Source organism: Sardina pilchardus, chromosome 14 (assembly GCF_963854185.1).
Source record: "Sardina pilchardus chromosome 14, fSarPil1.1, whole genome shotgun sequence".
Taxonomy (NCBI): Eukaryota; Metazoa; Chordata; class Actinopteri; order Clupeiformes; family Clupeidae; genus Sardina; species Sardina pilchardus.
The window spans coordinates 25,486,996-25,512,627 of record NC_085007.1 but is presented as its reverse complement, the minus strand read 5'-3'; the positions used below and the strand labels follow the sequence as shown (position 1 = coordinate 25,512,627).

The 25,632-nt window shown below is 45.0% G+C and overlaps 2 protein-coding genes across 3 annotated transcripts in view; one reads left to right on the top strand and one right to left on the bottom strand.

The window, feature by feature from the left end:
* tek (TEK tyrosine kinase, endothelial) lies at positions 1-20,306 on the top strand. Its single transcript, XM_062554369.1, has 23 exons — positions 1-222; positions 7,650-7,952; positions 8,620-8,730; positions 8,996-9,148; positions 9,804-9,935; positions 10,027-10,164; positions 10,807-10,932; positions 11,052-11,200; positions 11,499-11,643; positions 12,303-12,461; positions 13,243-13,377; positions 13,625-13,948; positions 14,199-14,507; positions 15,755-15,912; positions 16,167-16,377; positions 16,901-17,011; positions 17,453-17,643; positions 18,274-18,387; positions 18,487-18,557; positions 18,785-18,825; positions 19,174-19,270; positions 19,423-19,522; positions 19,782-20,306. Exons 1-23 carry the CDS (start codon positions 111-113, stop codon positions 19,854-19,856), a joined length of 3,465 nt encoding a protein of 1,154 aa, XP_062410353.1. The 5' UTR covers positions 1-110; the 3' UTR covers positions 19,857-20,306.
* A 3,122-nt stretch (positions 20,307-23,428) lies between these two features.
* The window catches only part of LOC134100950 (MOB kinase activator 3B), a 33,288-nt gene continuing 31,084 nt past the window's right edge, over positions 23,429-25,632 (bottom strand). For both annotated transcript variants that reach the window (XM_062554453.1, XM_062554454.1), the window contains exon 4: positions 23,429-24,902. In XM_062554453.1, the coding sequence (XP_062410437.1) occupies positions 24,873-24,902 (30 nt within the window). In that variant the 3' untranslated portion in view covers positions 23,429-24,872. The remainder of the gene's footprint in view (positions 24,903-25,632) is intronic.

Below are 25,632 nucleotides of genomic sequence, written 5' to 3'. Positions count from 1 at the left end.
GAGCTTCAGACTGAGTGCCGAGATGTGTGTGGAGGGGCTTTTCTGACACCCTTCTGGGGGTTTGGTCCCTGACTCGAGCCGTAGCCCAGTGTGTAACCCCCTCGCTGTGGATGTACCGCCAGCTTTGCCTCCTCTCCCGTGCCCAGACCCAGGCCTGCGGCTGGGGGAACATGCGTCAGCTCTCCTCCCTCGCCCTGTGTCTGCTCTGCTGGATCTACTCAGGTGAGTTTGCCGGCCTTTGTCTACGTCGCGTGGAGTCATGATAGTCTGTTGTGAAGTCATTGATTACAGCTAACCGTTATTGTTTGTTATAGGATTTTGGTTTTGATACTAACTCTGTAACCTCTGAATTAATGAGCCACAAGTAATTGGAGTGAGATGATCCAAACATATTTCACACAACTCCTGTCTTAACTTTATGTGTATGGATGTTTGTATAAGATGTGTAACGGTGAGAGTCATTCTGTTTATAGGGACTGGGATTGTCTGTTTAAACTGCTTTTGGTAGAATGTTGTCAGTTTATTTCAGGAAACGGTTTATTTAAAACATTGCAAAAACATGTAATTCTTTGTCTCTCTAAATTTATAGTTTGTCCATTTTGAGAAATACATGGATGATGCGGTGGTGTCTATTGTGGTTTTGGAAGTCTTTACTGTGTTTGTCAGTTTGTTTGAGGAGAGTGAATTCCACAGATTTGCTGTGTGAGGTACAGAGAGCTGCCTTAAACTCTGATGCCCTCCAAATGTCAGATTTCCATCATGCCGAGTTCAGTTGGGAAATAGTTCCCTTGAATGTTTTAGCATCCTTTTGGCCCCGGTAATACTAACCACTAACATATTTAAGATTCTTTCGCTTTGTTCTTGGACTGCCTTCTTTGCCAAAAGCTATGTTCTTTTGGATTAAATCTGTCCCCAGTTGAATACCCAATGTATAATTTTTGGGCAGCTGGATTTCTTGGAGTGCTCAAAATGTAATCCTGTGTGCTGTTTTTCAGATTGGAAAAGTAGTTTTCAATTGTTCAGTGTTAATTGATTAGGCTTAAGGCATACTCTGACATGTATAATGGCCGAATCATTGGTTTAAGCAACATAAGTGCATGCCATTGGTATTAATATTAATAATTAATAATGCTACCCGATGGCATTCAGAGTGAACTATAGACATCTCAGCCATCTTGGCACCGGTATTGTGTTGGGTTGATACACTTTGAAGGAAACTCTCAAAACCTCTCCAAAACAGGCGCGCCCAAGTAACGAAGAAAGCTTGTTCTCTGGGTGCCGCGGGCAAAACACGACATCACTATGACAGCCAGGACTCACAAAACACTCAGTGAGTGTGTTACTCAAGTCAGAGGAATCAGCAACAGCCCCACTCTCCTGCGCCAGTCTGTCAGTCAGTACAGCGTGTATGGCATTTCCAGATACACTGTCTTCCAAACCCTTTTCATTGAGACACACGTGTGTGAAATCTCCTCACTTTGGCAGACTCTGGCGAGATCTCTCATACTGCATTAGGTTGAGCTCTACCTGGCACCCAGAGCTGGAGATGTCTACATGTGTAGGAGGGAGGACTGTGTGCCCCCCCTTGGGCTTTGCTGTGATGTTTTCCAGAGTGCTAGAAAACCAAAGTGCTTATAACTGCCCCAGGAGAAGGAGAGGAGGCATTGATTTAATCCACAGTTATGTACCAGGTGAAAAATGGGAGTATACATGTATGTAGGCTGTGATGTTGGGGATGGATTGAACATCTGAGCTTGTGGAATGTATGAGGAGCCATGGGCAAAGAGCTCCACGGCCTTGATGGTTTGCACATGATTGTTCCTTTTATCTGTAATTTTATCTGTTCCTATAATGATGATGTACCTCTAGTGTTTTTAGCCGTTTTGATTTGAAGGTCAATGTGTAAATGCTTGCAGCCTGGTTGCAGTCATGCTTCAAGTGAGCTTCCTTAGATTTCCAGCATCGTGGTTATGGGTCTCTGAGTGTGAAGTGTGTTCGGAGCATAAACTCGAGCGCTATAAAAATTCCTCCAAATGAGGGAATGATTTTATACGTGCTCTTGTCATTTGTGAGGTCTTTAAACTCCCATCCCGGTGTTCATTAATCAAGTCTGTGGCTCCCTAGAATGGCTCTCCCCCCTGGCTCTTAAGCACTCTTTATGGGCCTCTGCAACACTGCGCTGATGAAGTCTGATGTGTCTATCAAGGCAAAAGGAGGAGGAGAGAAATGCGTTTAGGAGAGAGAAAAAAAATGGAGCGAATAAAGCATCGGCATTAATATGAAAACCATATGGCCAGAGCCTGGAAATGGAGCGGGCTGCTGGAGCTTAATGTACCAGTGGCTCCAGTTACTTAACACGCTGGAATTAATAAAATAATCCTGTCAAGCAAGCACTGGAACGCCGAATGGTTTCCTCTCCACCTAAACACACACACCCTCTCTCTCTCTCTCTCTGTGTTTCACTCTCTCTCTCTCTCTCTCTCTCTCTCTCTCTCCACATGCACATACAAATTAGTTCATGGACCCACACCCCTTGTTCTTGGGCTGCCAACTCTGAACTCCCTCATCGGCAAAATAAAAAATAGCTACGCTCTGTCGCCTCTTTTAATCAACTCGTGAAAACAATGTAGAGGATGGCCTGGTTTACTGGAAGGAATGAGCGACTGGGGCCTGTTTAAGATGGCCCGTAGATTACCGGACAACCCTATTCGTCAGCATATAAAGACTCATTAACCTATCTCTGTTTATCAACAGATTGGCTCTGATAGCATTGATCACTGTAATAACAGTGTAATTAAGGGTGTGTGTGTGTGTGTGTGTGTAGATGTGGCTCCTGGCTGTGCTTCAACCCTAGTTAAACGGTTCTGATTTAATGATTAATCCCAGTAGTAAGCCTGCTAATTAGAATAAGAGTTTGGACCATGAATGTTTGATAGGTTTGTGTATCCCTAGCTGGTTGCTAAATTGTGAGTGACTTCTATATCAAATACAGTCATCTCCTTTGCAAAGTCATCATTTTCTGATTGCATCGTGTTTCAGAGGTCATCACACTGTGGCTTATTGTCCTATTTTTACGAGCCCTTTGGATGCTGGAGTCCATACATTTCGGCACATTGTTGTTGATGGCTTTTCTGACGAGGTCCATTACATTCCTCCCATCCCATCAGATTTGGTGAGGTCAACGCATTCTCTCCATCACGTTAATGGATGAGTTTAATCTCTTGGCCTTTCTGAGTCTCTCTCGTCACTTTTGGTCCAGTAAACCTTGAACAGCGATGCAAACTTGCAGTGCTGTGGGCCTACAACAGTCTTGCGTGGACACTAAACAATCCACTCTACATGATCCATCCACTGTGTTTGCAGTCAGCTACAACAGTAACCTCACAGCCCCCTGTTGTGGCAACACTATATCTATAGCGGGGGGCTTAACTACTAACTTTCGCTGATAAGAGTAAGGAGCGATTTGTCACGTTGACGTTGCTGTTCCGCCTGGCTTTGGAGGAGGGTTGGATCGGACCCAGAGTCCAGACCCGCCACCCGACTCAATTAACCCCAATCTTATTTATGACCCACCGAGTTCACATCAGCCATCTACAGCCGAGCCAGCAGTGAAAGGGAGTATAGGAAATGCCTTCGTATTTTTCCTTGTTGCTTTTTCTTCCAGATAAGCTTGACTCGTGTCGCCCGTGCGAGGGTGTGCCGTCTGTTGAGAATGAAATATGCCTCTGGGCTAAAGGGTTCTGAGCATCTGCAGAGAGAGATATTGAGCTGGACCACCTGTGGCTGACAAATGTTGGCCAACTTTGGTCTCGACAAGAGTGCATTACAGTCTAGGAATATCTCATACAGTCAGGAATTAGAATCGTTGTGTTTAAACTGAGAGACCAGCCGACTGTTTATACACGTCTACAGGGGTCATGTTCTGAATGATTTTTGTTTGCTTTTAAAATCCGTTACATCTCGGCTCCTAATCAGGATTTCAATTTGTATGCTCAGGCTTAGTAAGCATGGTCTAACACAAAGTGCTGTAGTTATTTTATTTTCTAGGAGATATTTGTCTGAGCGGGCAGAAAACTGTTTGGCCCTTGACCGTGAAATCAGTTCCAAAGTCCTTCTATGTGCACACTCAATGTGTTTATTTAAGATGGCTTTTTTTTATTTGGCAACCATAAAACTGCACGACACAATTAGTCTGCATCCAAGCACTAGACCAAGGCGATTCAGCGTTACTTTGTAAACTCCTGCAGGAATGTTGAATTTGTATCACCCTCAAACATCTGCCTCTCTACCCTTTGACATCTCTTGAATCAAAATGTGAAAGCAAGTTCGCATTTGTAAATTGAGAAATTCCCTGGGTCACACTCACATAAATCGCTGCAAAAGCCAGAAGTGTTATGGCTTGCTTTTTTTGATGTTGTGTATCTCACTTTGTTTATTCAGCCTTAGTTCACGTCAGCTGTGAAATAAACTCCATCTCTTCAGCTGAAAGTTTGCAAACTCAAAGGCCACAGAGAGCGCACATGTTGCTGACCTACACCAAACAGACTGTACCACTGAACTTTCAAAATATTGGCATAAATAATCTACAAATATAATCTGGCATCTAGTGCCATAAATAGCACATTTAATTGTTTTCAATATTTACAGTGTTCTTATTGTGCAATTTTTTGGCGTTCATTTCGTAGACCTACACCCCTCATTGCTCCTCGTTGTGGACTATTCTTATTACAACAATACTTGGGTGAGGTTTCCCCTTGGCCTTTTTAACACTAATCACCTATTGCCATCAGGGTACTCATTGTGCATGATAAAAAAAGCACAAATAGTAATTGCAGTTTGATATACTGCTACAACAGAAAGAGCCAGATGCATACACTGTAGTACTTCACAGTTGTTCAGAGAGCAGAAATTTTTCAGAGAGTCTTGAATCAGTTTACAACTGGAGACACATTTATCAGTTTGACATAACTCATTTTGAGAAAATTGGTAGGATAAAATATTTGCTTTTGCCCAAAAACCAGAGAGTTGTGAAAGAGGACGTCTGTGGAAGCAGTCAGAAATATGAGAGGAATGTCAAGAGTGAAAAGTGAAGAAAGTTTTTTCACAGTATATGCAAGCTCCCGAACCCACCTAATCAGAATGTATTTGTTTTTTTTGACACAGTTGATAGTGTTGGCCAAGGTTCTATCTCTTTGGCCACTGAGAATCTCCTGGCTGGCTCGCCACGGGGTGTGCTTAAGTAAACTGGCTGTTGCTTCCACTGCAGGGGCAGTCCAGTTTGTATGTCCAGACATAGAACTAACTCATTTTATTACCCGTTTTATCTGGGTAAAATGGCAACAGCCTTATATCACATGTGAATCGCAAACCTTTGACAGAAAAGAAAAACGCTGGTGCCTTTTTCACTTTGCCGGCCCCAATAGCCCAGACTGTAAACCCCCACCACCAATAGCCCAGATTGTAAACCCCCACCCCCTTCCCCAAAGGAGCATGGAACTTATCAAACTCCAATTTATCCCATGGAACTCGTGCACACCTGCACTCAATTGCTGTCATGTCGCCAAACGCCCCACAGGCCGCCCTCTCTGAGCGAATCAATATGTTGCACACAGAGTCAGACACACCGGTGCATGTGCTATTGGTTTTGCACTCGAAAACAACATGCTAATGTGTTCATACTGCACTGACACCTTCGATTTGACTTCCACTAAATCATTTCGGGCAGCACCGCTTCATCCATCCCCAAGACACAGCGGTGGGCATCCGTTTGGATTACGGGAGAGCAGCGGGGGACTGAGAGGCTTTGAGGGGGAGATGTGAGATGATCTTGTTTTCTGTGTGAGTACGGCGCTGTTTGAAGACCGGCATGTGTGACAGATAGGTGGTCAAGTGTGAGGAGTGTCGGGTGTGAAAGGCAGAGCACTGGAGGCAGGCATATGGAAGAGATCATGAGTGTGTGTGTGCGGCGCGCTTTGTACTGTGCCGACCCTGGGGTGGGCACTAGTGCACACTTGTGCCGCATGCGGACACACACACACACACACACACACACACACACTTATGCATATTTACACACACACACACACACACACACACCCCCCTGCAGAGAAGGGACGGCGTCAGGCCAACATTTCACCATGCATCAACTCCATGGCTCTGACACGCTCATCACTCACCATGGACGGCAGGAAAAGATTAACCTGACAGGAGTCTCTCGGAGCCACGGGCCAGCAGCACATTTACGACCAGCGCTACAGTAAACAGCCCTCGCCTCACCTCGAGCTCGTCCTTAATCCAAACCCTCTCAGGCCTCCCAAACAGCTCTCCTCCTCAACTCTTCACATACCCACTGGGCACAGTGGAAACAAACAAAAGTCTTTGCCTTTTGTAAACCCTCTCGCTCTCATTTCCCTGCGTATTGACCCTGCTGATTTGGGAGGAACTGCATCTCGGCGCTCTAATGTAATGGATCCTCTAGAAGAAAACTGTCGGGGGGAGGGTTGCAATGACTCACTGTTTGAAACAACAGAAGATGGAGAAAATAAACGTTAAAGCTTCACGCTAGATGTGGGTTCAAATTGGGACTTGACAGGCCTCTTGGTAATCCTCTTCCTCTCTCTGCACTCTAAACAAACTCTTCATCATTCGTTAATAGCCGTTACATCACCAATAACGGGTGGAGTAACCCTGAAAGAAGCTCTGTCCTGTGTTTCTTGGGTTCAATCTTGTGATTCAACGATTTGATAAGATTGCTATCTGGTCTTTTTTCCCCCCAGAATTTATGACCGCATGAAGATTGTTGTATGAGTATAGGAAGTTATTAGTCTGTACTGCAGTCAGATGTTAATATTGCTTTAATCAGGGTGTTCCATCTTATGTTTGACACTGATTCTATGTTATATGATCTACACCTCTTTTTTTAAGTCAGTGCATATACACCAAATGACTCTCTGGTGTGAAAATTCATCACAATATTGAGGTGGGATTATCTGCGCACAGAAGGAGAAAAAGAACCTGACCTCGCATGTGCTTGTGTTTGCACAAGGCATTACGCGAGCCCTCTTGCTTTGCCAGATCTCGACGCATGGGCTTAGCATGCTGTAAACCCAGGGTCCCATAAAGTCCATTAGTGTAGCACATAAATCAGGGGCGGTTATTGTTCTAGCCACATGATGCACCAGAGAGCACGGCAGGCCCCTGGGCCCCACACACACGCACACATACACACACACACGTACACGTACAGACACACACACACACACAGCTGCTGGAACAGCTAAGTGCCTGATAGCACTGTATGTATTAACTAGGTACAACCCTATTGTCTGACTGAAATAGTAATTATGCTGTTGTGTGAGTTATTGAGTAAACAATTTTGTTAAATTCTGAGATCAGTTACTTTCTTCCTCTTCCTGAGTGTTATCTGCTTAGCAACTATGAACTCGAGAGCCAAATCTTAAGTGACTGATACTGTTGATTTCCAAGGGTCTTCAAGAAGTATTTCTGAGCAGTAATTCCATTGTTCAGACTGCCAGACTCACTGAGTCACTGAGAACACAAACAACTTAATACGTGCATGCTTACAAAGGACATCCTCAGTAAAACTCAGTTGTGTGTGTCTTTCTGTCTCTGCCCTCTGTCTTTTCTAGGCAGTGCCTCAGATATCGCAGACTTGACCCTCATCAACCCAGACCCTGTGGTCACCTCCGTGAACTCCTCCTTGCTGTGCGTAAGCAGTGACTGGACCTCCACCAACTCCCTCACCGTGAACCGCGACGCCCACCCAGCACAACCCCACCCGCCCTCGCTCACCAACACGCCAGATGAGCGGTACCGCTCCGCCACCAAAATCGACTGGACCAACCGCAATGGCATCTTTGGCTCCTACTCCTGCCGCTTCAGAGGCGCTGCAGAATCCGGCAAGATCTACACCTACAAGATGCTGAATGAAGGTAGAGACATATCAAGTGTTAGCTCTACTCTAAATTCTAAAACAGCTTGCTTGTCTCCTATAGTGGCAACCTTTGGTACTGAGCCATTGCACTTAGAGCTACAGTATATACTGTAAGAAGCAGGAGCTATTTGTGATAGAAGAAAAATGATCCAGATCCAAAACTGTGATGTCTTGTTATTCAACCCTCCACATGCTGCCCAATGTCATGAAGGGATAGAGATGCTTTGAAGCCATCTGGAGCCTCTGAAGCAACAACATTGCACTATACTTACTCAGGGAGTGGACATGGTCCTCCCAGCTTTAACATGGGGGTGATGAAAGCATGAGAAATGATTTCTGACACAATGTCAGTTTTTGGCGGTATAAGTTGTTATGCTTAGTCCGAGGGGGAGCCCTCCCCTGCCTCGCATCCCATAATTAACACAAACAGATGCGGGGGAGGAGGGATAGGCTGGAACGTTGAACTTCAATAGGCTTTGACTTCCTGTCAGAAGAGTTTGTTTGCCTGGGCCTTCCTGGATGGGTAAAACTGCTGCAAGCTCTCCAAATCGTTTGTTTGCTTGCATTCTATTCTATTTGTCTTCGTTCAGTAAGTGTACAGCTATGTTATGATTGCTCAGATCTTACTCTTGGTGATTCAAGTGAATTTTAATTTTGGTCCACAGCTGCCTTCCTTCCAGAGTCGCTAACGATCACGGCCAGCATTGGGGAGAATGTCAACATATCTTATGTGCGAAAGAAAGTGCTACAGATGGATCCACTCATCTATAAAAATGGTACGATTGCTTGACGATGTAACAACATTAAGTCATTTCAGGGAAGGAGATCATCTTGGTGCTGGCAGTCTAACCCTTTGTTCCTTGATGATATTTGATGGTCAATTAACTAATGTGAACTGTTATTTTGTCTGATGTAATAAATCGCTCAAAGTTATCAACCACATAGATCAGGGGTTTGCTGTAACTGTAATCAGCAACTGATAGAACGTGAGAAAACCGTGGAATCTTGGAAACCGTGAGAATATGTCTGAATTGTTTTCAGGAACATTTCTTCACTCTTTGCCGAAGCATGAAATGTTCGACACACTTCAGTACCCGATCAAATCAGCGGCATTGGTTGATGCTGGCCTCTACACCGCCAGATACATTGCAGATTCAGACATCACTGCTGGGATCACCAGGCTGATAGTAAGAAGTTAGTGTTGCTTTCATTCTCCTCCATCTCACACTGCTGCTAGGTGTCATCAGTCATCCTGTGGAGCTTGATATCTGTTTGTGTAAGGATGGAGAGGACGTATTTAAAAATGGGACAAGATTTGACTGTATCTCCTCATATTCTCATACCACATCTTGGAGAGCTAAGTGAATGTATCCTGGCAGGCAATCACTGGCACAGTCTAACCCTCAAGGGTGTTTAGTTTTCAACTTCACTTAACTCAAAGTAATCACATAACATCAGTATTCACAATATCCAGATTCACAATGGCCTTAAGTAAACTCAGATTAATACGCTGTGGCTAGCTGATAAATGCCAATAGTTTGTAGTTTCCAAATTCTGTGGATTCATGATCGTATCTCATTGCTTTTAACTCATGACCTGCTGTTACTGTCGACCTCAGGAGAGGTGATGTTTAGATGTGGTTTTACAGTAATGGGTAGTTTCTGCGTCCAAGATATCTATTATTCTGTCTTGGGTGGAGAAAGTCCTCTCCACTCCCTCTCGATCCAGTCCAGCCCCAGGATTCTGACCACAGGCAGACTCCACTCACGCCAGCTATCTCAGATGTCTGACCGCTGGGATCGCTCTCATGTTTGTCTTCTGATGCTTTGATGCTCTGATGGAATCCCAGAATGCAGAGCACAACTTTGGGGTCCGGACTGTTCCAAAAGCTGCCCGGAATGTGCCAACGGAGGCGTGTGCCACGACGAGACCGGCGAGTGTATTTGTCCTCCGGGGTTCAAGGGCTCCAAGTGTGAAATAGGTACTAAATCACACTCAGCCGTGCTTTTAGACTCCTTCAAACATCCAGAATGTCAAACATAAATCACACTATGCAATTCTCTACTGTGCAGTTTGCGGTGAGGGTCGTTTCGGGCGGACCTGTAAGGAGAGGTGCATGAATGGCAACTGCCAGTCCATGGTGTTCTGCCTGCGGGACCCGTATGGATGCTCCTGCGCTACAGGATGGAGGGGCCTGAACTGCAGCGAACGTGAGGGACTCATATATTACAGCAGCTCTTACCAAATTAAATGTTTGCGGCAGATTTGTGAGTGATTTGTGGGAAACAAATGAGTATTTAGTTTGCCAATGTTGGCCACTACAGTAGAGGCAAACTTCCAGGAAAGTTCTGCCAACAATGAGAAGTTTGCCACTAGTGGCAAATTTGCTCGTCAGTGATTTGCTACCATACTGTACATAGCCAACAATGGCAAACTTCTGGTGACAAACCCAATTAATATATTACATTACTGGACATTTGCTAAACCTTGCCAAAAGTTACCCACAACTGCTTGCCAGAACCTAATTTGCTTGTGAAAATATGACTTTGCTGCAAATGTGCGGCAACTGTTCAACAGACAGCTGAAATTTCTGTGAGTGAGTACCGGTACCTTATTGTATATGTAAGTGTATGTACAAGTGTATGGATGTGTATGTGTGAGTGTGTGTGAGTGTGTGTGTGTGTGTGTGTGTGTGTGTGTGAGTGTGAGTGTATACATGTGTTTGATATCATTTTATATAATTGTGCCCATGGGTGCTCTCCCAGTTGATACTACAGTTTGGTCACACATTACAGTATGTGATTTGACTCCGCAAATGAGAATAACCAACAGACATTTCATATTATGTCCAGCTTGTCCAGCAGGTTACTATGGGCCCGGCTGTAAACTGCGGTGCATGTGCGGAGGGAAAGGAAAATGTGACCGTTATCGGGGCTGCGTTTGTCCAGGGAAACACGGCTCTCGCTGTGAGAGAGAAGGTAGGAGAACAAAATCTCTTTTTTTCCTTCAACCACATATCCTCTCTCTTTCTCTCTTACTTTGACATTAGGAGGCCTGCTATCGTAACACTGTCTACTGTCGGGTTTTTTTTTTCAAGACAAACCTCCTGTTGTGGTCAGCACCTTCAGAGACACAGAGGAGCTGAATGCTGGAGTCCCCTACGCGGTCAACTGCTCGGCCCGGGGTCAACCAGCTCCGCTCCACGCGGACATCATCCTGCTCAAACCCGACAGGACACCTGTACATGTGCGTATAGAGCACAGGATGCTCCAGTCGTCTTAAATCACAGCACGCAGGATCACTGGATATTTATGAGAGTTTAAAACAACAGGGCTCACAGCAGCGGTTGTCATTCTAGATTTGTGTAGCCACACAAGAAAAGTCTTATGTTAGCATGAAACTTTTATTGTCTTTTGTTACAGTGTGTGTTCACCTTACAGTAACCCTTTGCCGCTGGTTGACATTTTGTGTCAGGAAAAATAGAACAACCCCAGTCAGACACTCCAGACTCTCAAATGTCTTTTTATGTTTTGTTTCGTTTCAGGCATTTGACACAGAGACGGTGAATGATCAGACCACCTCTATGTTCAGAGTGGATAAGATCTCCGTGTCAGACACAGGGCGCTGGCGCTGCCAGGTGAACACCACAGCTGGGCAGGTGGGGAAGGACTTCCTGGTGATCGTCAAAGGTGAGATTACCTGTAGGATCTTCTGAATAATCTGGTTTTAAGTAGATTTTTAAAAAAATGAGTGACATCTTTATCTGACTTCTGATTCCTTTGTGACTTCTAAGGTAACCAGCTGTTTACTTTGGGTGCAGCGACAGATTTTGGTCCTCTTGTCTTCTTGCTTCTCTTGCTTTTAGTCCTCTGCTCCCTCCAAAGATATTTAGCTAGTGTTCAAATGTACCACACGAATGGCCCACATTGAGTGTCTTGGTTGTCTCCTCTCTCTCTCTCTGATGATGTTCAGCTTCACTGCGCTCGTCCTCTGTGGAGAGATATCTTGTCCATATAGCAGGAAGACGATACACGTAGATTCAGTCTACTTGTGCAAATGCCAGAGGTCGTCAGTTCATCTGTATCCTGTGGTTTGACAATGTGAATTAAGTCTGTTTTTGCTCTCGCTTCAGAGCTAATTCTCCCACTGTGCAGCATTATTTAACCTGACTTCCACACGGTTTATGTTTCCTTTGGTGTAGCGTTGAGGATCCCACTGAGAAGAAAATGTTTTAGTGCTTGTGTAAGATCCAATGCATATGTTATCTCTCAGGGCATCCAGCCACACAATATCCCAATGACAGAGGCATGTGAAGAGAGCTTTCCTCATTGAGTTCTTGTTCTTAAAGTTCCCCCACAGCCCCAGTACCCCCCGTTTCTGAATGCCAGTGGGCCCTACCATCTTGTCATCCACGTGAACAAGGATCCCTACTCGGGTGATGGGCCTGTGACCTCCGTGAAGGTCGCCTACAAGCAGGTCAACACCTCGTCGTGGCAGACGTTGGAAGGTAGGTGGCAGCGTTTAGCCATACGTGTGTGTGTGTGCGCGCACACGCTCTACAGAGAGCTCTGTTTACATCCTGCGGCTACGAGTCAAAGTTCAAAGGTTAACTCACTGTTCCTGGCTGGCGCTCAATTTATGATGTGTTTTCCATTGCATATTGAATTAAAACCTGCGGACAGAAATAGTTATCTGATGAGCTCAACGTTTTTCTGGGGGGGGAATTGTTTTTTTGATACTCGGTTCTGAAAGTTATTACGGGCGCGCAGAACAATTGCAGTGAGGTCATCCTCCGGAAAGGGCCTTGTGTTTTTTAGGAAAAGAATAATTGCTTCCAGAGAGCTTTTGTTTCTTCTGAAGATCGCTTGCTTTGCATATCTCTGCATGTCTTCGTTGCTCCCAAGGTTATCCTCGAGACCTTGGAGCTGTTTCCATTTTGGTGCTGTTTGTAGACGTGCCGGCCCTCAATCTGTCCCTTGTTAAAAGTGTTAGGCGTCACAGGTCTTGCTCATCCAGCGGTAAAAATGGAACGATAAGGTGGAGCTTTTTCATTTTTTTCATTTGTCAGCAACGTGCGATTGAATTATTTTTCCATAATCGCAAGACAGCATATTTTTACTGCTCTTGGATGATATTTGTGCAATTCTCAGAATACTAATAAAACGGAGCATTGGCCGTAGTGACTTTTATCTCATCTGATTGTTTTTTTGTATGTAGTGTGTGTGTGTGTGTTTGGCTGTAGTTCTAGATTTTTATCTGATCTGTTTGTTTGTGTTTGTGTGTATCAGTGATGGGCTCCCAGGTGAAGCTGGAGAACCTGACGCCCATGACTGAATACACCACGTTCGTGCTGCTTGCTCGAAGAGGAGTAGGAGGAACCGGCTATCCCGGACCTGAGGCCAACTTCTACACACAGTTACTGGGTAAGGCATGCACTATGTACTTAAAACCAGACAGCCACACACACACACACACACACACACACACACACACACACACACACACACACACACACACACACACACACACACACACACACACACACACACACACACACTTATGCACATATACACACACATGTACAATCACACACACACACTACACACGTGTCCTCCCATAAAACACATTTTTACAGCCTTAACATGGCGTGACTCCCTCCCTCTCCTCCAGAGTGTTCTTACCCCACTGGTATGAAACTGGTCCCTCTGAGCCAGGCGGCTCTGGACCTGTCCTGGGACCCGCTGGACCGGCCCACCAATGACGACTGGATCTACCAGCTGGAGTGCCTGCAGAGCTCTGACCCCAGTAACCTCCAGACGTACCACCTGCCCTCCAACTCCACAGGCCTGCCCCTCCGCGGGCTAAAGCCCAAGCACAAGTACGAGTGCCGCCTGTGGCTGACGTCCAGCTCCGACAGCACAGACGTCCAGTGTCGCCCCGGCCACTCAGTGGGCTTGTACCGAACAGCCGTGTCGGCCTGGACCCTCAGCAATGGTATGATCTTAATGGTGATGAAGCAAAGGCTCATGGGAAATGTAATGTAGTCTTTCATTTATTTTCCCAAACCTTTTTGTTTTTGGAGAACAGTGCAGGAGTGTTACCTTATTGGTCAATCATAATATTTGAGGGTGGCTTGTTTTGGTGGAGGCATTTGTCAACAGTAAAGAAACTGTGGAAATGATTTTTTTTTACTATTGTAACTGCAAACATTGTTGTCTAACTAGACTGGTAATTTTTAACCCAGAACTGCCCCCTGCACCCTTCAACATCCTCGCCTGCAACCTCACCGACACCTCGGCCACCATCACCTGGTCACTGGCTGAGGGCAACTCCATCTCCAAGGTGACCATCCTGTACCAGCGGGACCAGGACGACCTGCGTCAGCTGGTGGAGATCGCCGTGCCCCAGGACCAGCTGGCCATGCAGTTCCAGCTGCGCGGCCTGCTGCAGGACACTCTCTACCAGGTGGAGCTCTGGGCGGCCAACAATATGGGCGAGAGCCAGGAGAGACCTCTGATCCACGTCAGGACCCTCACGCAGCAGGAGAGTGCCAGTGAGTCCACTATGTTATTGTTACCCCAACTCTGGGGCATGTGAAAATGAGTTTGGCTTACTGTCATTTTTGGGATATTCAAGACCTCATGGAGAAATATATTAAGACAATTTGATTGTTTTTTTCATAATTTTTAGAGTGAATCGCAAAAGCCAAAGAGAAATCAAGACATAGCGCAATAACTCCCGAGTTAGGTTCTTTCCTTTTGTTTTAGGTCGCTGATTTAAGATGTGTAGCCTGGTACTCTGCCTTTGCGCATGGAAGGGCAGTAATACTGTAGACTAGCTCACCACAGTCACCAGGCTACTTAGCAACAAATACCAAACTGCTCTGTATCATAAAGACAAAGCATTAGCACACCAGCCATATACACGATCGTCAAAAAATTAGTCACCCGCACCACCCAAATGACAGCCCAGAGATGCCCAGTAGTTGTAGGAGAGTGAACGTTTAATGCTATAGCACACCTATGAGCCTAGCGTAATCACGAATCACACATTGGCAAAGTGAAACAACAGTTACATTTAAAAACATATCCTACCTTTTGTTGGTCTAACCCGATAAACTCCATTGCAATAAACGTCATCTGAGATGTTTAAACACGCGTGAGCATTAATCCATGCTGGCGTTGACACTGAAGCTCTATCCACGATCCACGAATCATCCTCATTTAGCCAAGGCTAAGGTACAGTATGTTACTTCAGTTAGGTGCAAAGCGTTGGTGAAAGACGCAACAGTTAAGATTGTTGCTAAACATCATCCAACCAAAAACCAAGGCAATTAACCTAGTCAAATATAACATTGATTAATGAAATAAGCTTGCATACTGGTCAAATAAAATGTTTTTGGACCGTATGCTATTATTTCTATTGAATATCGATTATCATCATTATCGTTATAATGATTTTCTCTAGTCATTTCAATTCCTTGTGGGGCTGGGTAGGCTATAGCAACTATGTTGATTATTACGGAAGTTACTGCCTTTTGCAGATGTTTATTTATTAATACAAAGGCAGAGTACAGTAACTTCCAAAAAAGTCAAATTTGAGCCCATGACCTTTTATGTACAGTATCTTCATTAAAACAGGTTTCAAGTGTCCTGATACATTTGGCTGGACGACAAAGATTTTTTCCTCTCAGTTTCACATTCTGGCGAGTTAAGGTCTTTTGCAGCGCAGCATATTTCCACAGTTTTTTTTATTTTATTTTTTTTAATGTTGATTGGTTTGATTTCTGTTTTGCCACAGGACTCAGACTGAGCAGTGAAGGCAACATGCTGTTCTTCGCCATCCTAGGCTCAGCCGGCATGACCTGCATCACCATCCTCATCGCCTTCTGCATCGTGCTGCAGCTCAAACGTGCCACATTCCAGAGGAGGATGGTGCAGGCCTTCCAGAACATTGTAGTAAGTCTCTCTCTCTCACACACACACACACACACACACACACACACACTCACACATACTCTACATACACACCCACACACACACATCGGACTGAAGAGTCCCATTTTGCTGGCGTCATTGAAAAGAGCACAGTGTCATGGAAATGTTGAACATTGATGATAGAAAATGTAAACTCTTAAGTGCTAAGTTGTTACACATGCACACAAGGCATCAATCATTGCTGTTCTGCTCATTTTCAAATTTGCGCTCTGCAGAGAGAGGAGCCAGTGGTGCAGTTCAGCTCCGGGTCCCTGAACATGCCCAAGAAGTCCATGAACACCCCCCAGCACGTGGCCTACCCTGCCCTCGAGTGGAACGACATCAAGTTCCAGGACGTTATCGGTGAGGGCAACTTCGGACAGGTCCTGAAGGCCAGCATCAAAAAGGACGGCCTGAGAATGGACGCAGCCATCAAAAGAATGAAAGGTAAACTACAGGACAGTAGCACTGACTCAATTGACTTCGTACCGCATTATGGTAAACAATCTATGTTAAAGGTCATCCATCTGCTGGCGAGAGAGCAATGACAAATCGTATAGATTAGCATGGGCTTGTTTTTGGGTTCAGAGAAGGGAGGTGGAAAGGATCCATTTTTTTTGGTGAAGTTTCTTTAACAAATTGCTACTCCATAATGATTTCCCGGTGCTGCTGTCATGTCATGCATCTGTAGCCAAAACCAGTATTGATGAATGCTGTGTGTGTGTGTGTGTGTGTGTGTGTGTGTGTGTGTGTGTGTGTGCGTGTGTGCGTATCTTTGTATATGTGTGTATGTATGCTTGTGTGTGTGTTTCTGTGTGTGTCTCTGTGTGTGTGTGTGTGTGTGTGTGTGTGTGTGTGTCTGTGTGTGTGTGTACATGTACGTATGTATGGTTGTACGTGTGTGTGTATGTATGCTTGTGTGTGTGTGTATGTATGTGTGTGTGCGTATATGTGTGTGCCACAACCTCAGAGTACGCCTCCAAGGACGACCACAGGGACTTTGCCGGGGAGCTGGAGGTGCTCTGCAAGCTTGGCCACCATCCCAACATCATCAATCTGCTGGGGGCCTGTGAGCACCGGGGTAAATCTGAGTGCTCTCCTCTCTTCTCCTCACCCCTCCACTCTTCCACCCTCCTCTCTTCTCCTCCTCTCTTGTCCCCTCCCCTCCCCTCTCCTCTCCCCAACTCTTCTCCTCTCTTCTCTTCTCCTCCCCTCCTCTCCTCACCTCTCCTCCACTTACACGCTTTGAGACTCCACCTGGGCCTTTTAACACACCACTCAAGCGGTGACATAAAATGTACATCGAGTGGTGCGTGACATTTATCATGTATGAGATATGCGAAGGAAGTGAAGGATTTCACAAAAGACCCCCAGACGCCCTGAAATCACGTCTGGCAAACTTTTAACCATGTCTCTCATAAATTTCATAGACACAGGTGCAAAACAGTGGAACTAATTGTGAACTGTGACACGGTTATGGATTTGGGCTCTGGGCTGATGGTCAGGGATGTCTTCTCTGCAGGCTATCTCTACTTGGCCATTGAGTTCGCTCCGCACGGCAACCTGCTGGACTTCCTGCGGAAGAGCAGGGTTCTGGAGACGGACCCGGCGTTCGCCATCGCCCACAGCACGGCGTCCACGCTCTCCTCCCAGCAGCTGCTGCACTTTGCAGCAGACGTGGCACGGGGCATGGACTACCTGAGCCAGAAACAGGTGAGTCTGACCGCTGAGTCTGATTTGTTCCATGTCTCATATTAACCGTCAACAGTAAAGGGCTAATAAAGGGCTAATAAACTGGTTATGAAACAATCCAGAAGATCAGGATTACCATAATTTCCTGACTTATACATTGCTTATACATTGATTTTGCAAAATGTCTTCAGCTATGAGATTGATACAGAGCAGAGGGGCAGTTAATATGGTTTTGTTTCTTTTAACTTGCATAAAACACTGGCTTATACACAATGCGGCTTATATGCGGGAAGTTACTGTAACATATTTGTACTAAACCTAACATGAAAACCTCATGAAATGGACCAGAACCATCAGCAAGTCTGATATTGAAGATAAGGAATAGCATACTTGTACTAAACCTACTATGAAAACCCCATGAAATGGACCAGAACCATCAGCAAGTCTGATACTAAAGATCAGGAATAGCATACTTGTACTAAACCCCAACCCACAGACCAAGATGTTGGCTAAGGAACCATGAACTCAGTTCTATTAGTTTGTGGTTCAATATCGTGGTTTCCATATAAATGTGCTGATTGTGAGACAGAAAGACAATGCGGGGAATAACCCTGACATGAGAAATAATGCCAGTACCATGGATGTCATCAGTTTATCCACAGAGATCTGGCGGCCAGAAACATTCTTGTTGGGGAGAACTTTGTGGCGAAGATTGCAGACTTCGGGCTCTCCCGAGGGCAGGAGGTGTATGTGAAGAAGACGATGGTACGGATGTCAGGAGAAGAGTACCGTATATATCTCATTAAGCCTGGTTTCTCATGAGCTCAGCATACTGATGGTTTGATTGCTGTCTACTCCATACAGGGCAGATTACCTGTGCGATGGATGGCCATTGAGTCTCTGAACTACAGTGTCTACACCACTAACAGTGACGTGTGAGTCTCAGTCCTAACTGCATTATTGGTCCTAATACTACTGTTAGCTACCAGAGACCATGATATATGCTTACCACTGTTAGCCACCAGAAACATGATGTACACTTACTACTGTTAGCCACCAGAAACATGTACAATACACTTTTTACTGTGCAATACATGTGTACAACACATGTCTGTTTGCAGTAAGTGGAACAACATGTTTATTATTTGTGCTTCTTCAACAGGTGGTCATATGGGGTTCTTCTGTGGGAGATTGTCAGCCTTGGTTAGTATTTATGATTCGCCCGAACTCCTGATTCATTTGGTAGTGTACAGTACAATCCAAGCTGCACAACGCTGACTGACTAATGACACGGCTGTGTTTTAACTGGCGTGGGGAGCCGCCCACAAAGGGATTGTGTTCACTTTGACGCTGTGAAGTCATTACTGGCAAGACCTCTCATGCGCTGTAAACAGAATACAAAGCGTTTTGATGAATACTTTGGTTTGGCAGCCATTACTCTTCTAAGCTGCTGAAAACCCTCTCAATCAAGTGGTACTTTCTCTCTGTGTGTGTGTGTGTGTGTGTGTGTGTGTGTGTGTGTGTGTGTGTGTGTGTGTGTGTGTAAAAAAGGTGGGACCCCATACTGTGGAATGACCTGTGCTGAGCTCTATGAGAAGCTGCCACAGGGCTATCGTCTGGAGAAGCCTCTCAACTGTGATGATGAAGTGTAAGTACGACAGTGGGGTGGAATGAGGAGTTCTTTGACTCTGTTCCGTTTTGTCAAACTGTTCTAGAGCTTTCCTCATTACATACAGTAGTATCCAGTGTATTCAGGCATTCCACATCTGCAGTTGCTAATTGGTATCTTTTCTGTTTCAGGTTTGACCTGATGCGACAATGCTGGAGAGAGAAACCCTACGAGAGACCATCGTTCACTCAGATCCTGGTCTCGCTCAATCGGATGCTGGAAGAAAGAAAGGTAATACTCCCCCATCTTTTCATCATTCACATCATTCCTAACCCACCCTGCAACTTCTGCTTCCACTGTTTGCTTAGTACAGGCCACTTTTAATATAGGACACTTTTAATGTTAAGGAGCCTGATCACTGTAATAATCATACTGCATGAAATAAATGATGTTTTCAAAGTCTGTGAATATGAAGGTTAAGGGTCAAGGGAGGATTAACTGGTGGTTGACTTTCTTCACACTCTTGCGGGTGTTCCCTCTTCTCTTACAGACATATGTGAACACCACGCTGTATGAGAAGTTCACCTATGCGGGCATTGACTGCTCTGCCGAAGAAGCTGGATGATTGTATGTGTTCTACCACAAGAAGGACATTTTTTTTTAATACAGTTACATTGGACATGTATCCTGTACAGTTCCGTTGGACATGTATCCTGTACCAGTTACTTCACTTAGGCTGGATATGTATCAGTGAAAACAAGGTTTAATCGATCCTTTTAAAAGGGGTGGATGGACTACAATTTTGCACACATTGTGTACTCATGTTTGAAATATTATGAAATGTTAAAGGGATGTATCCAACAACTCTTTTTTATATGAATGTCAGCCGTTGTAAATTGCTTCGATTGATGTCAGAGTTGATGTAAGAGTGTAAGTCACACAGCTGGAATTTTGTTTTTCTATCAGAAGACCTGAGGTCAACTGTAAATAGCCACTTTTGTCTCTTGTTTTTAACGAATAGCTGAAGTTTCTACAAAGTTCTCTATGACACCAATAAAATCTGTTGTTTTTCAAATAGTGTGGGCATCTCTTAAGCAGTCATTAGATTAACAAAGGTAACTGATTTGGAAGTTTAATGTAAGCGAATGCCAAAAGAGTAAATGAGAATCCTTGATTAAAGTTCATCAGAACAAAACAACTGTGAAACTATTCAAACACTATAATACATTACTATAGAGTATCAAGATGAATAACCTCATCTTAAACAAAATGTCTCTCAGACCATACATTCAAAGCACACAAAAACTCTCAGCCACAGCAAAGACCTCCGCTCCCTGCTGTAGTATCTCAACTCATCCATGTAGTTAGGTCCCTGCATCCCACATCGCTAATGTAATTTACACAACATCAGATATCAATCAGGCAGAGTCATTACTGCTGGGCCCAGGGGAGGTCCTGCTGCCTGGGTCCTCGTTGTTCAGAGAGGACACCAGAGAGAGAGGGAGAGAGAAAGAGCGGGGAGAGATGGAGAGGGACTGTGTAGGTAGATATCCATTTCCATCCTCCGAGTCCTGCTGTGGGCTGCGATGAGGTGGACATCCTGCCCTGGACCGTGGGGGGGGTGAGTCTGATAGATGAGATTCAGGGGCTGAGATGTCAGCAGAGAGATGAGGTATTGTCAACTCCTCTCTACAGCGCTAACGAGATGAAACAGAACCTTTAGAACCTGACGACGACCAGATTCCTCCTGTTTATTATTATTTAAAAAAAAAAAGGTTCTCGCTTTAGACTACCCCATGCACATCGCAGGTTTCAAACAAATGCAGTTACTCACTATACTGACAAGACCCAAAGCACAGCTCCACCTCCTACGCAGCGAAGCCCCTGCAGATGTGGCCCTTGTGTGCTGCTTTATGTATAGATTTTCACTGCCTTAGAGATCTCCACGCTCAGCTTGATCGGTACCTGATGAAATGGCTGACCTGGGAAACAGGAGGTGTGCTTTCCCTTCAGGGAGCGAGGCGCTGTTGCTCTCCTCCCGGTGTGAATCTCTCTTTCAAGAGAGCTCTGTGTCTGTGGACCCATCTCTTTTGTATGGACACTAGACAGTATACAGTGAATACCTTAATCTGCACCATGTGCTCCCCAGTTAACTAGCAAACAGCATCTCTGTACAGTGCACATTCCAGCAGTATGGGAAATGATTTGACACGTTCCACATGACATGTCCACGTTGTGGTCAGAGAACACAGCAGGCATTCAGAAACAGACTGTCTATGTTTAGTTTGACCTAGAGCTATTCCATTTTCACACTTTTGTAAATATAGAACATGTCACAAGAATTATATGCTCTTAAAGTATTCTACATACAATGATTGATTAGACATGGTCTTCTCTGGTTCTACCTTGCAGAAGATTCAGACATGCCATTTCAATCTCCACATATCAAACCTTTTACTAAAGTTCATTACAGATGGACTTACTCAATAAAACTAATGGCTGGGTAGAATGTATTTGAGAATTATTCTGCACTCTACTTATCCATCGGATTAAGCTTTGTTAGTTAATGCCTACCAGTAAAGAACAGCTCTCAGTTGGGTAGTAGGGACTGATCACAAACAGGATTTTGTCTTTGAGAATAACACCTCACTGTCACATCCTAGTATGACTGCAGCAGTGTGATGAAACAGAGCTCTCCGGTGAGACCTGAGGCCGAATCGCAACTGAGCTGAAACAAAAGTGGAGACCGTTTTGCACAAGATGTCCTGGCCTTGTACTTTTCAAAGAACTGGCCTGTTTCACTGAGATGAAACAATCAAAGTAGTTTGCTTGGCCTGATCATATTTCTTAAACAGTCTGTCATCATTAAGTTCCTTTCAATTGCTGCAGTGTTCAGCTATCACTTTTGTTTAACGCTAGACAAGTAGGCTTGGATAGATTCACAAAAGTCCCCTCCAGTTCCGAGATTTCTCTTTGTCCTAGAGCAGTCTTTCCCTGGCTTACTGTTCCCCCCACCACCTTGTGTAGATATCCAAGACATAGTGTTCAAACTTCCTACTGGTTTGTCACTGAGGGACTCAGTGAGACTGATCACTGATTGTAGTGATTGACCAACTTCATGCATCAACTGGACTCTCGGTGTGAAGCGACGTCTCTCACACTAAGGGCGCCTGACCACAGGGCTCGGCCTCGGCCAGCTCGCGGCGGGCCATGATGATGCACACCTCGTAGATGCGGAAGGAGGCCAGCGCCGTGGCCACGATGCAGGCGAAGCCCAGGATGTACCACCAGTTGAAGAAGCCGAAGGACACGGCCTTGACCAGGCAGTAGAGGCCGAAGCACACCAGCGCCACCACCGACAGGAGCTGGACGCACACCGGCGGCCCCGACGGCACCTTCTCTTCCATGATGCGCAGCCACGAAGGAGGGCAATCAGCACACCGACTGGTCAATCCGCTGCCAGTTGTCTACTTCTATACAGAGCAGTGGACGAAGCATGGTCCCCCCCTTGGTGTTTCTCAGTGCGATCTCAAGTGCAGTGCGGTTCAGTTGCTAGGGCATGCAACCGCAAGGATAGTGTTTCTAAAATACACAGAGCCACTGGTCCAGTATGTCTGCTGAAGATGCAAGATGGACTTAAGAGGTCCTCTGGAGGTCACTGCATCAGTTCTTGAGTGCTTGCCGTGCTACTGCTGTACGGAGAAGCTGGCAGGCTCCGGCTCATGTTTTGGCCCATGATAGGTAGAGATACGGACTCCTTATATACAGCTCAAGGGGCCAAAATCTGAGATTACTCGCGAGTTACCTCTTACTCTGCGTTTCACACTGCACTGTGCGAGGGTAAACTCAAGGGTCTAATCTGACTCTCAGAAGGGAATTAAATCTACCCCTGAGGGATTACATGTAGGCTGATCTTTTTGGACATTTGGGTATCATGCTCTCTCTGCCCCAGTCTTAATCATGAAGAGTGGACCCTTCTAAGAAGCTTACATAGTTAGATGGTAAGACAAATAGAAGTGAAAAACAGACAGAAAGACTGTGTATGTGTATGTGTGTGTGTGTGTGTGCAGACTGGACTAGAGAGAGAGAGAACATGTTGACCTGGCCAGTTGCACCACCTAGTGTTAACTTCATGATACAAAATGGACAAAAAAAGTTAAGGTTTTTCTCACAAACAAATAGCAAACTGCAACCATGTTGAATCAAAATACACTCTTTATTGCTTCAATTGTACGCTTTACATAGAATCATCAACATCTTTTAGTGTACAACAAGAGATTGACGTATGAAGAGACAGAGGTGTTCAAGCTGCAGTTTACAGGAAACAACAAACCAATGAAAAAAGAGAAAGCAAAATGTCAGTGTTGTTAATGATAGTCCACTTCAGGAATGCTACACACTTGGTTAGCTTGCAGAGACTGAAACACATTGTGTTTGTGTGTGTGTGTGTTTCTGTGTGTGGTCTTGTTAATTAAACAACTGGTCACACACAGAGAGATTGTACTGAAATATCAACAGAACTGTTGAATCACACCTGACATGATGTGACAAGCAGCAACACAACAAAAAAGTTACAATTTATTTCACCACATAGACAAAGACCTGGACAGAGGTTGACAACACAAACATGTCGGTACATGTTGCCTTACGCTACCAAGAATCACTTAGTGACCAAAAGAGACCCCCCCAAAAAAGTTCTGGAACCAATACATTGCTCCACCTCTCAGTGACAGAGTTCTCCTGTTGCGTACCATTCTACTGCACTGCAAACACTGCTTACCCCAGGAATCGAACATTTAACCTTAATGCTCTTTGTTCTCGAGTTCTAATGATTAAAAAGAGAATGACCAAAAGTCTCACTGCAGGTCCAAACATCCTGACAACTTTAACAGGTCAGTTAGTTAAAACCCCTATCAGTACACAGGCGATGGCCAACCACTTAAAACAAGCTTGACTTTAGGAAAATCATATTGACAATTCAGTTTGGCAGTCTCCACTCCAAAAACCTCAAGTAAATTATAAACACATAGAAGTAGTAAAATATTTGTGAAAACTAGTAGGAAGATCAATTTGTTTAAAAAAATAAACTAAGGAGTCCACAACATCATTGCAAAAAAACCAAAAAATCAGGAATTAAGAGACAATGTAAAAGTTGGACCAAAGTAAAAAACATGTTATGAAGTGAGGATGTAGTAGAATCAGCAGTAACGCAGAGCTTGAAGAATCAGAAGCAGGCAAATGGTCCTCTACCACTACTCTGATTCACCACAAATTTGCCGAACTACAGTATAGTTGGAACAAGATCGCCATCTTGTGGAAATTAGCCTTATAGCACAATAGTGTGCATATTTCACCAGTAGGTGGTGGTGTTGCGCTTATTCACGTAAACATTAGTCTGCCCCTCTCCATGCCCAGGGTGGGAGAGTGGGGTAAGGTGGGTGTGGGGTTGGTTTAAAGGGCTTGTTATGTTTTCAACCCTGGCAGCAGGTTTTCTTCCTGGCCCTCGGAGCCCTGATGATGTCATCAAGGTTTAGAGTCAGTTCTGCCGCTGCTGGTGCTCCCGCTGGTCTCCATGGCAACCTCCTGTAAACAGGGTGGGGTTCCAAAGCGTGGTCTCAAGGGTGGCGAGTACCACCAGCGTTCAATGACACATGCGTGAGGTCATCTCTTTCTGCAAATCAAAGAAAGAGAGAAACAAAGAGAAAGAAACAAAAATGTTAGAGAATGTTAACCTGGATAAAGCAATGTGCACAAATGTGCATTGTATTTCTAGTCCTGCTTTAAGTCTACGGGCCCTGAAAACTCCATTGGTCAGTTACAAAAACAATGAAAACTACATAGTGTAGTAAAACGTGGAGACAGCAACCGTAAAACGTGGAAACTCACTGCACCCCCATATAAACAGGGGCATCAGTGGGGACAATATAATATCCATGTCATGTGATCTGTGCTGTGTTTTCAAAGAGTGCTAATGAGCGGGTGGAGCGTGAGGTGTGAGGGCCAGTCTCCTAAAGGACACACACACACACACACACACACACACACACACACACACACACACACACACACACACACACACACACACACACACACACACACACACACACACACACACACCACTGGGTTCAGTTGAGTGCACTCAGGTGTGGAGTGTGGAGAACATGCTATGGACATCTGTGTGAGAGTGTGGTGAGACAGTGGTGAGCATGTGTGTGGGACAGACAAAGGCAAAGCATTTTGATTGGTGTGTGTGTGTGTGTGTGTGTGTGTGTGTGTGTGTGTGTGTGTGTGTGTGTGTGTGTGTGTGTGTGTGTGTGTGTGTGTGTGTGTGTGTGTGTTTGTGTGTGTTTGTGTGTGTGTGTGTGTGTGTGTGTGTGTGTGTGTGTGTGTGTGTGTGTGTG

Coding starts and splice junctions, on each gene's coding strand:
- tek (XM_062554369.1), top strand. CDS start 111: ATGTACCGCCAGCTTTGCCTCCTCTCCCGTGCCCAGACCCAGGCCTGC. Junction 8,731..8,995: donor TCCACTCATCTATAAAAATG/GTACGATTGCTT, acceptor AATTGTTTTCAG/GAACATTTCTTCACTCTTTG. Junction 14,508..15,754: donor CACGCAGCAGGAGAGTGCCA/GTGAGTCCACTA, acceptor GTTTTGCCACAG/GACTCAGACTGAGCAGTGAA.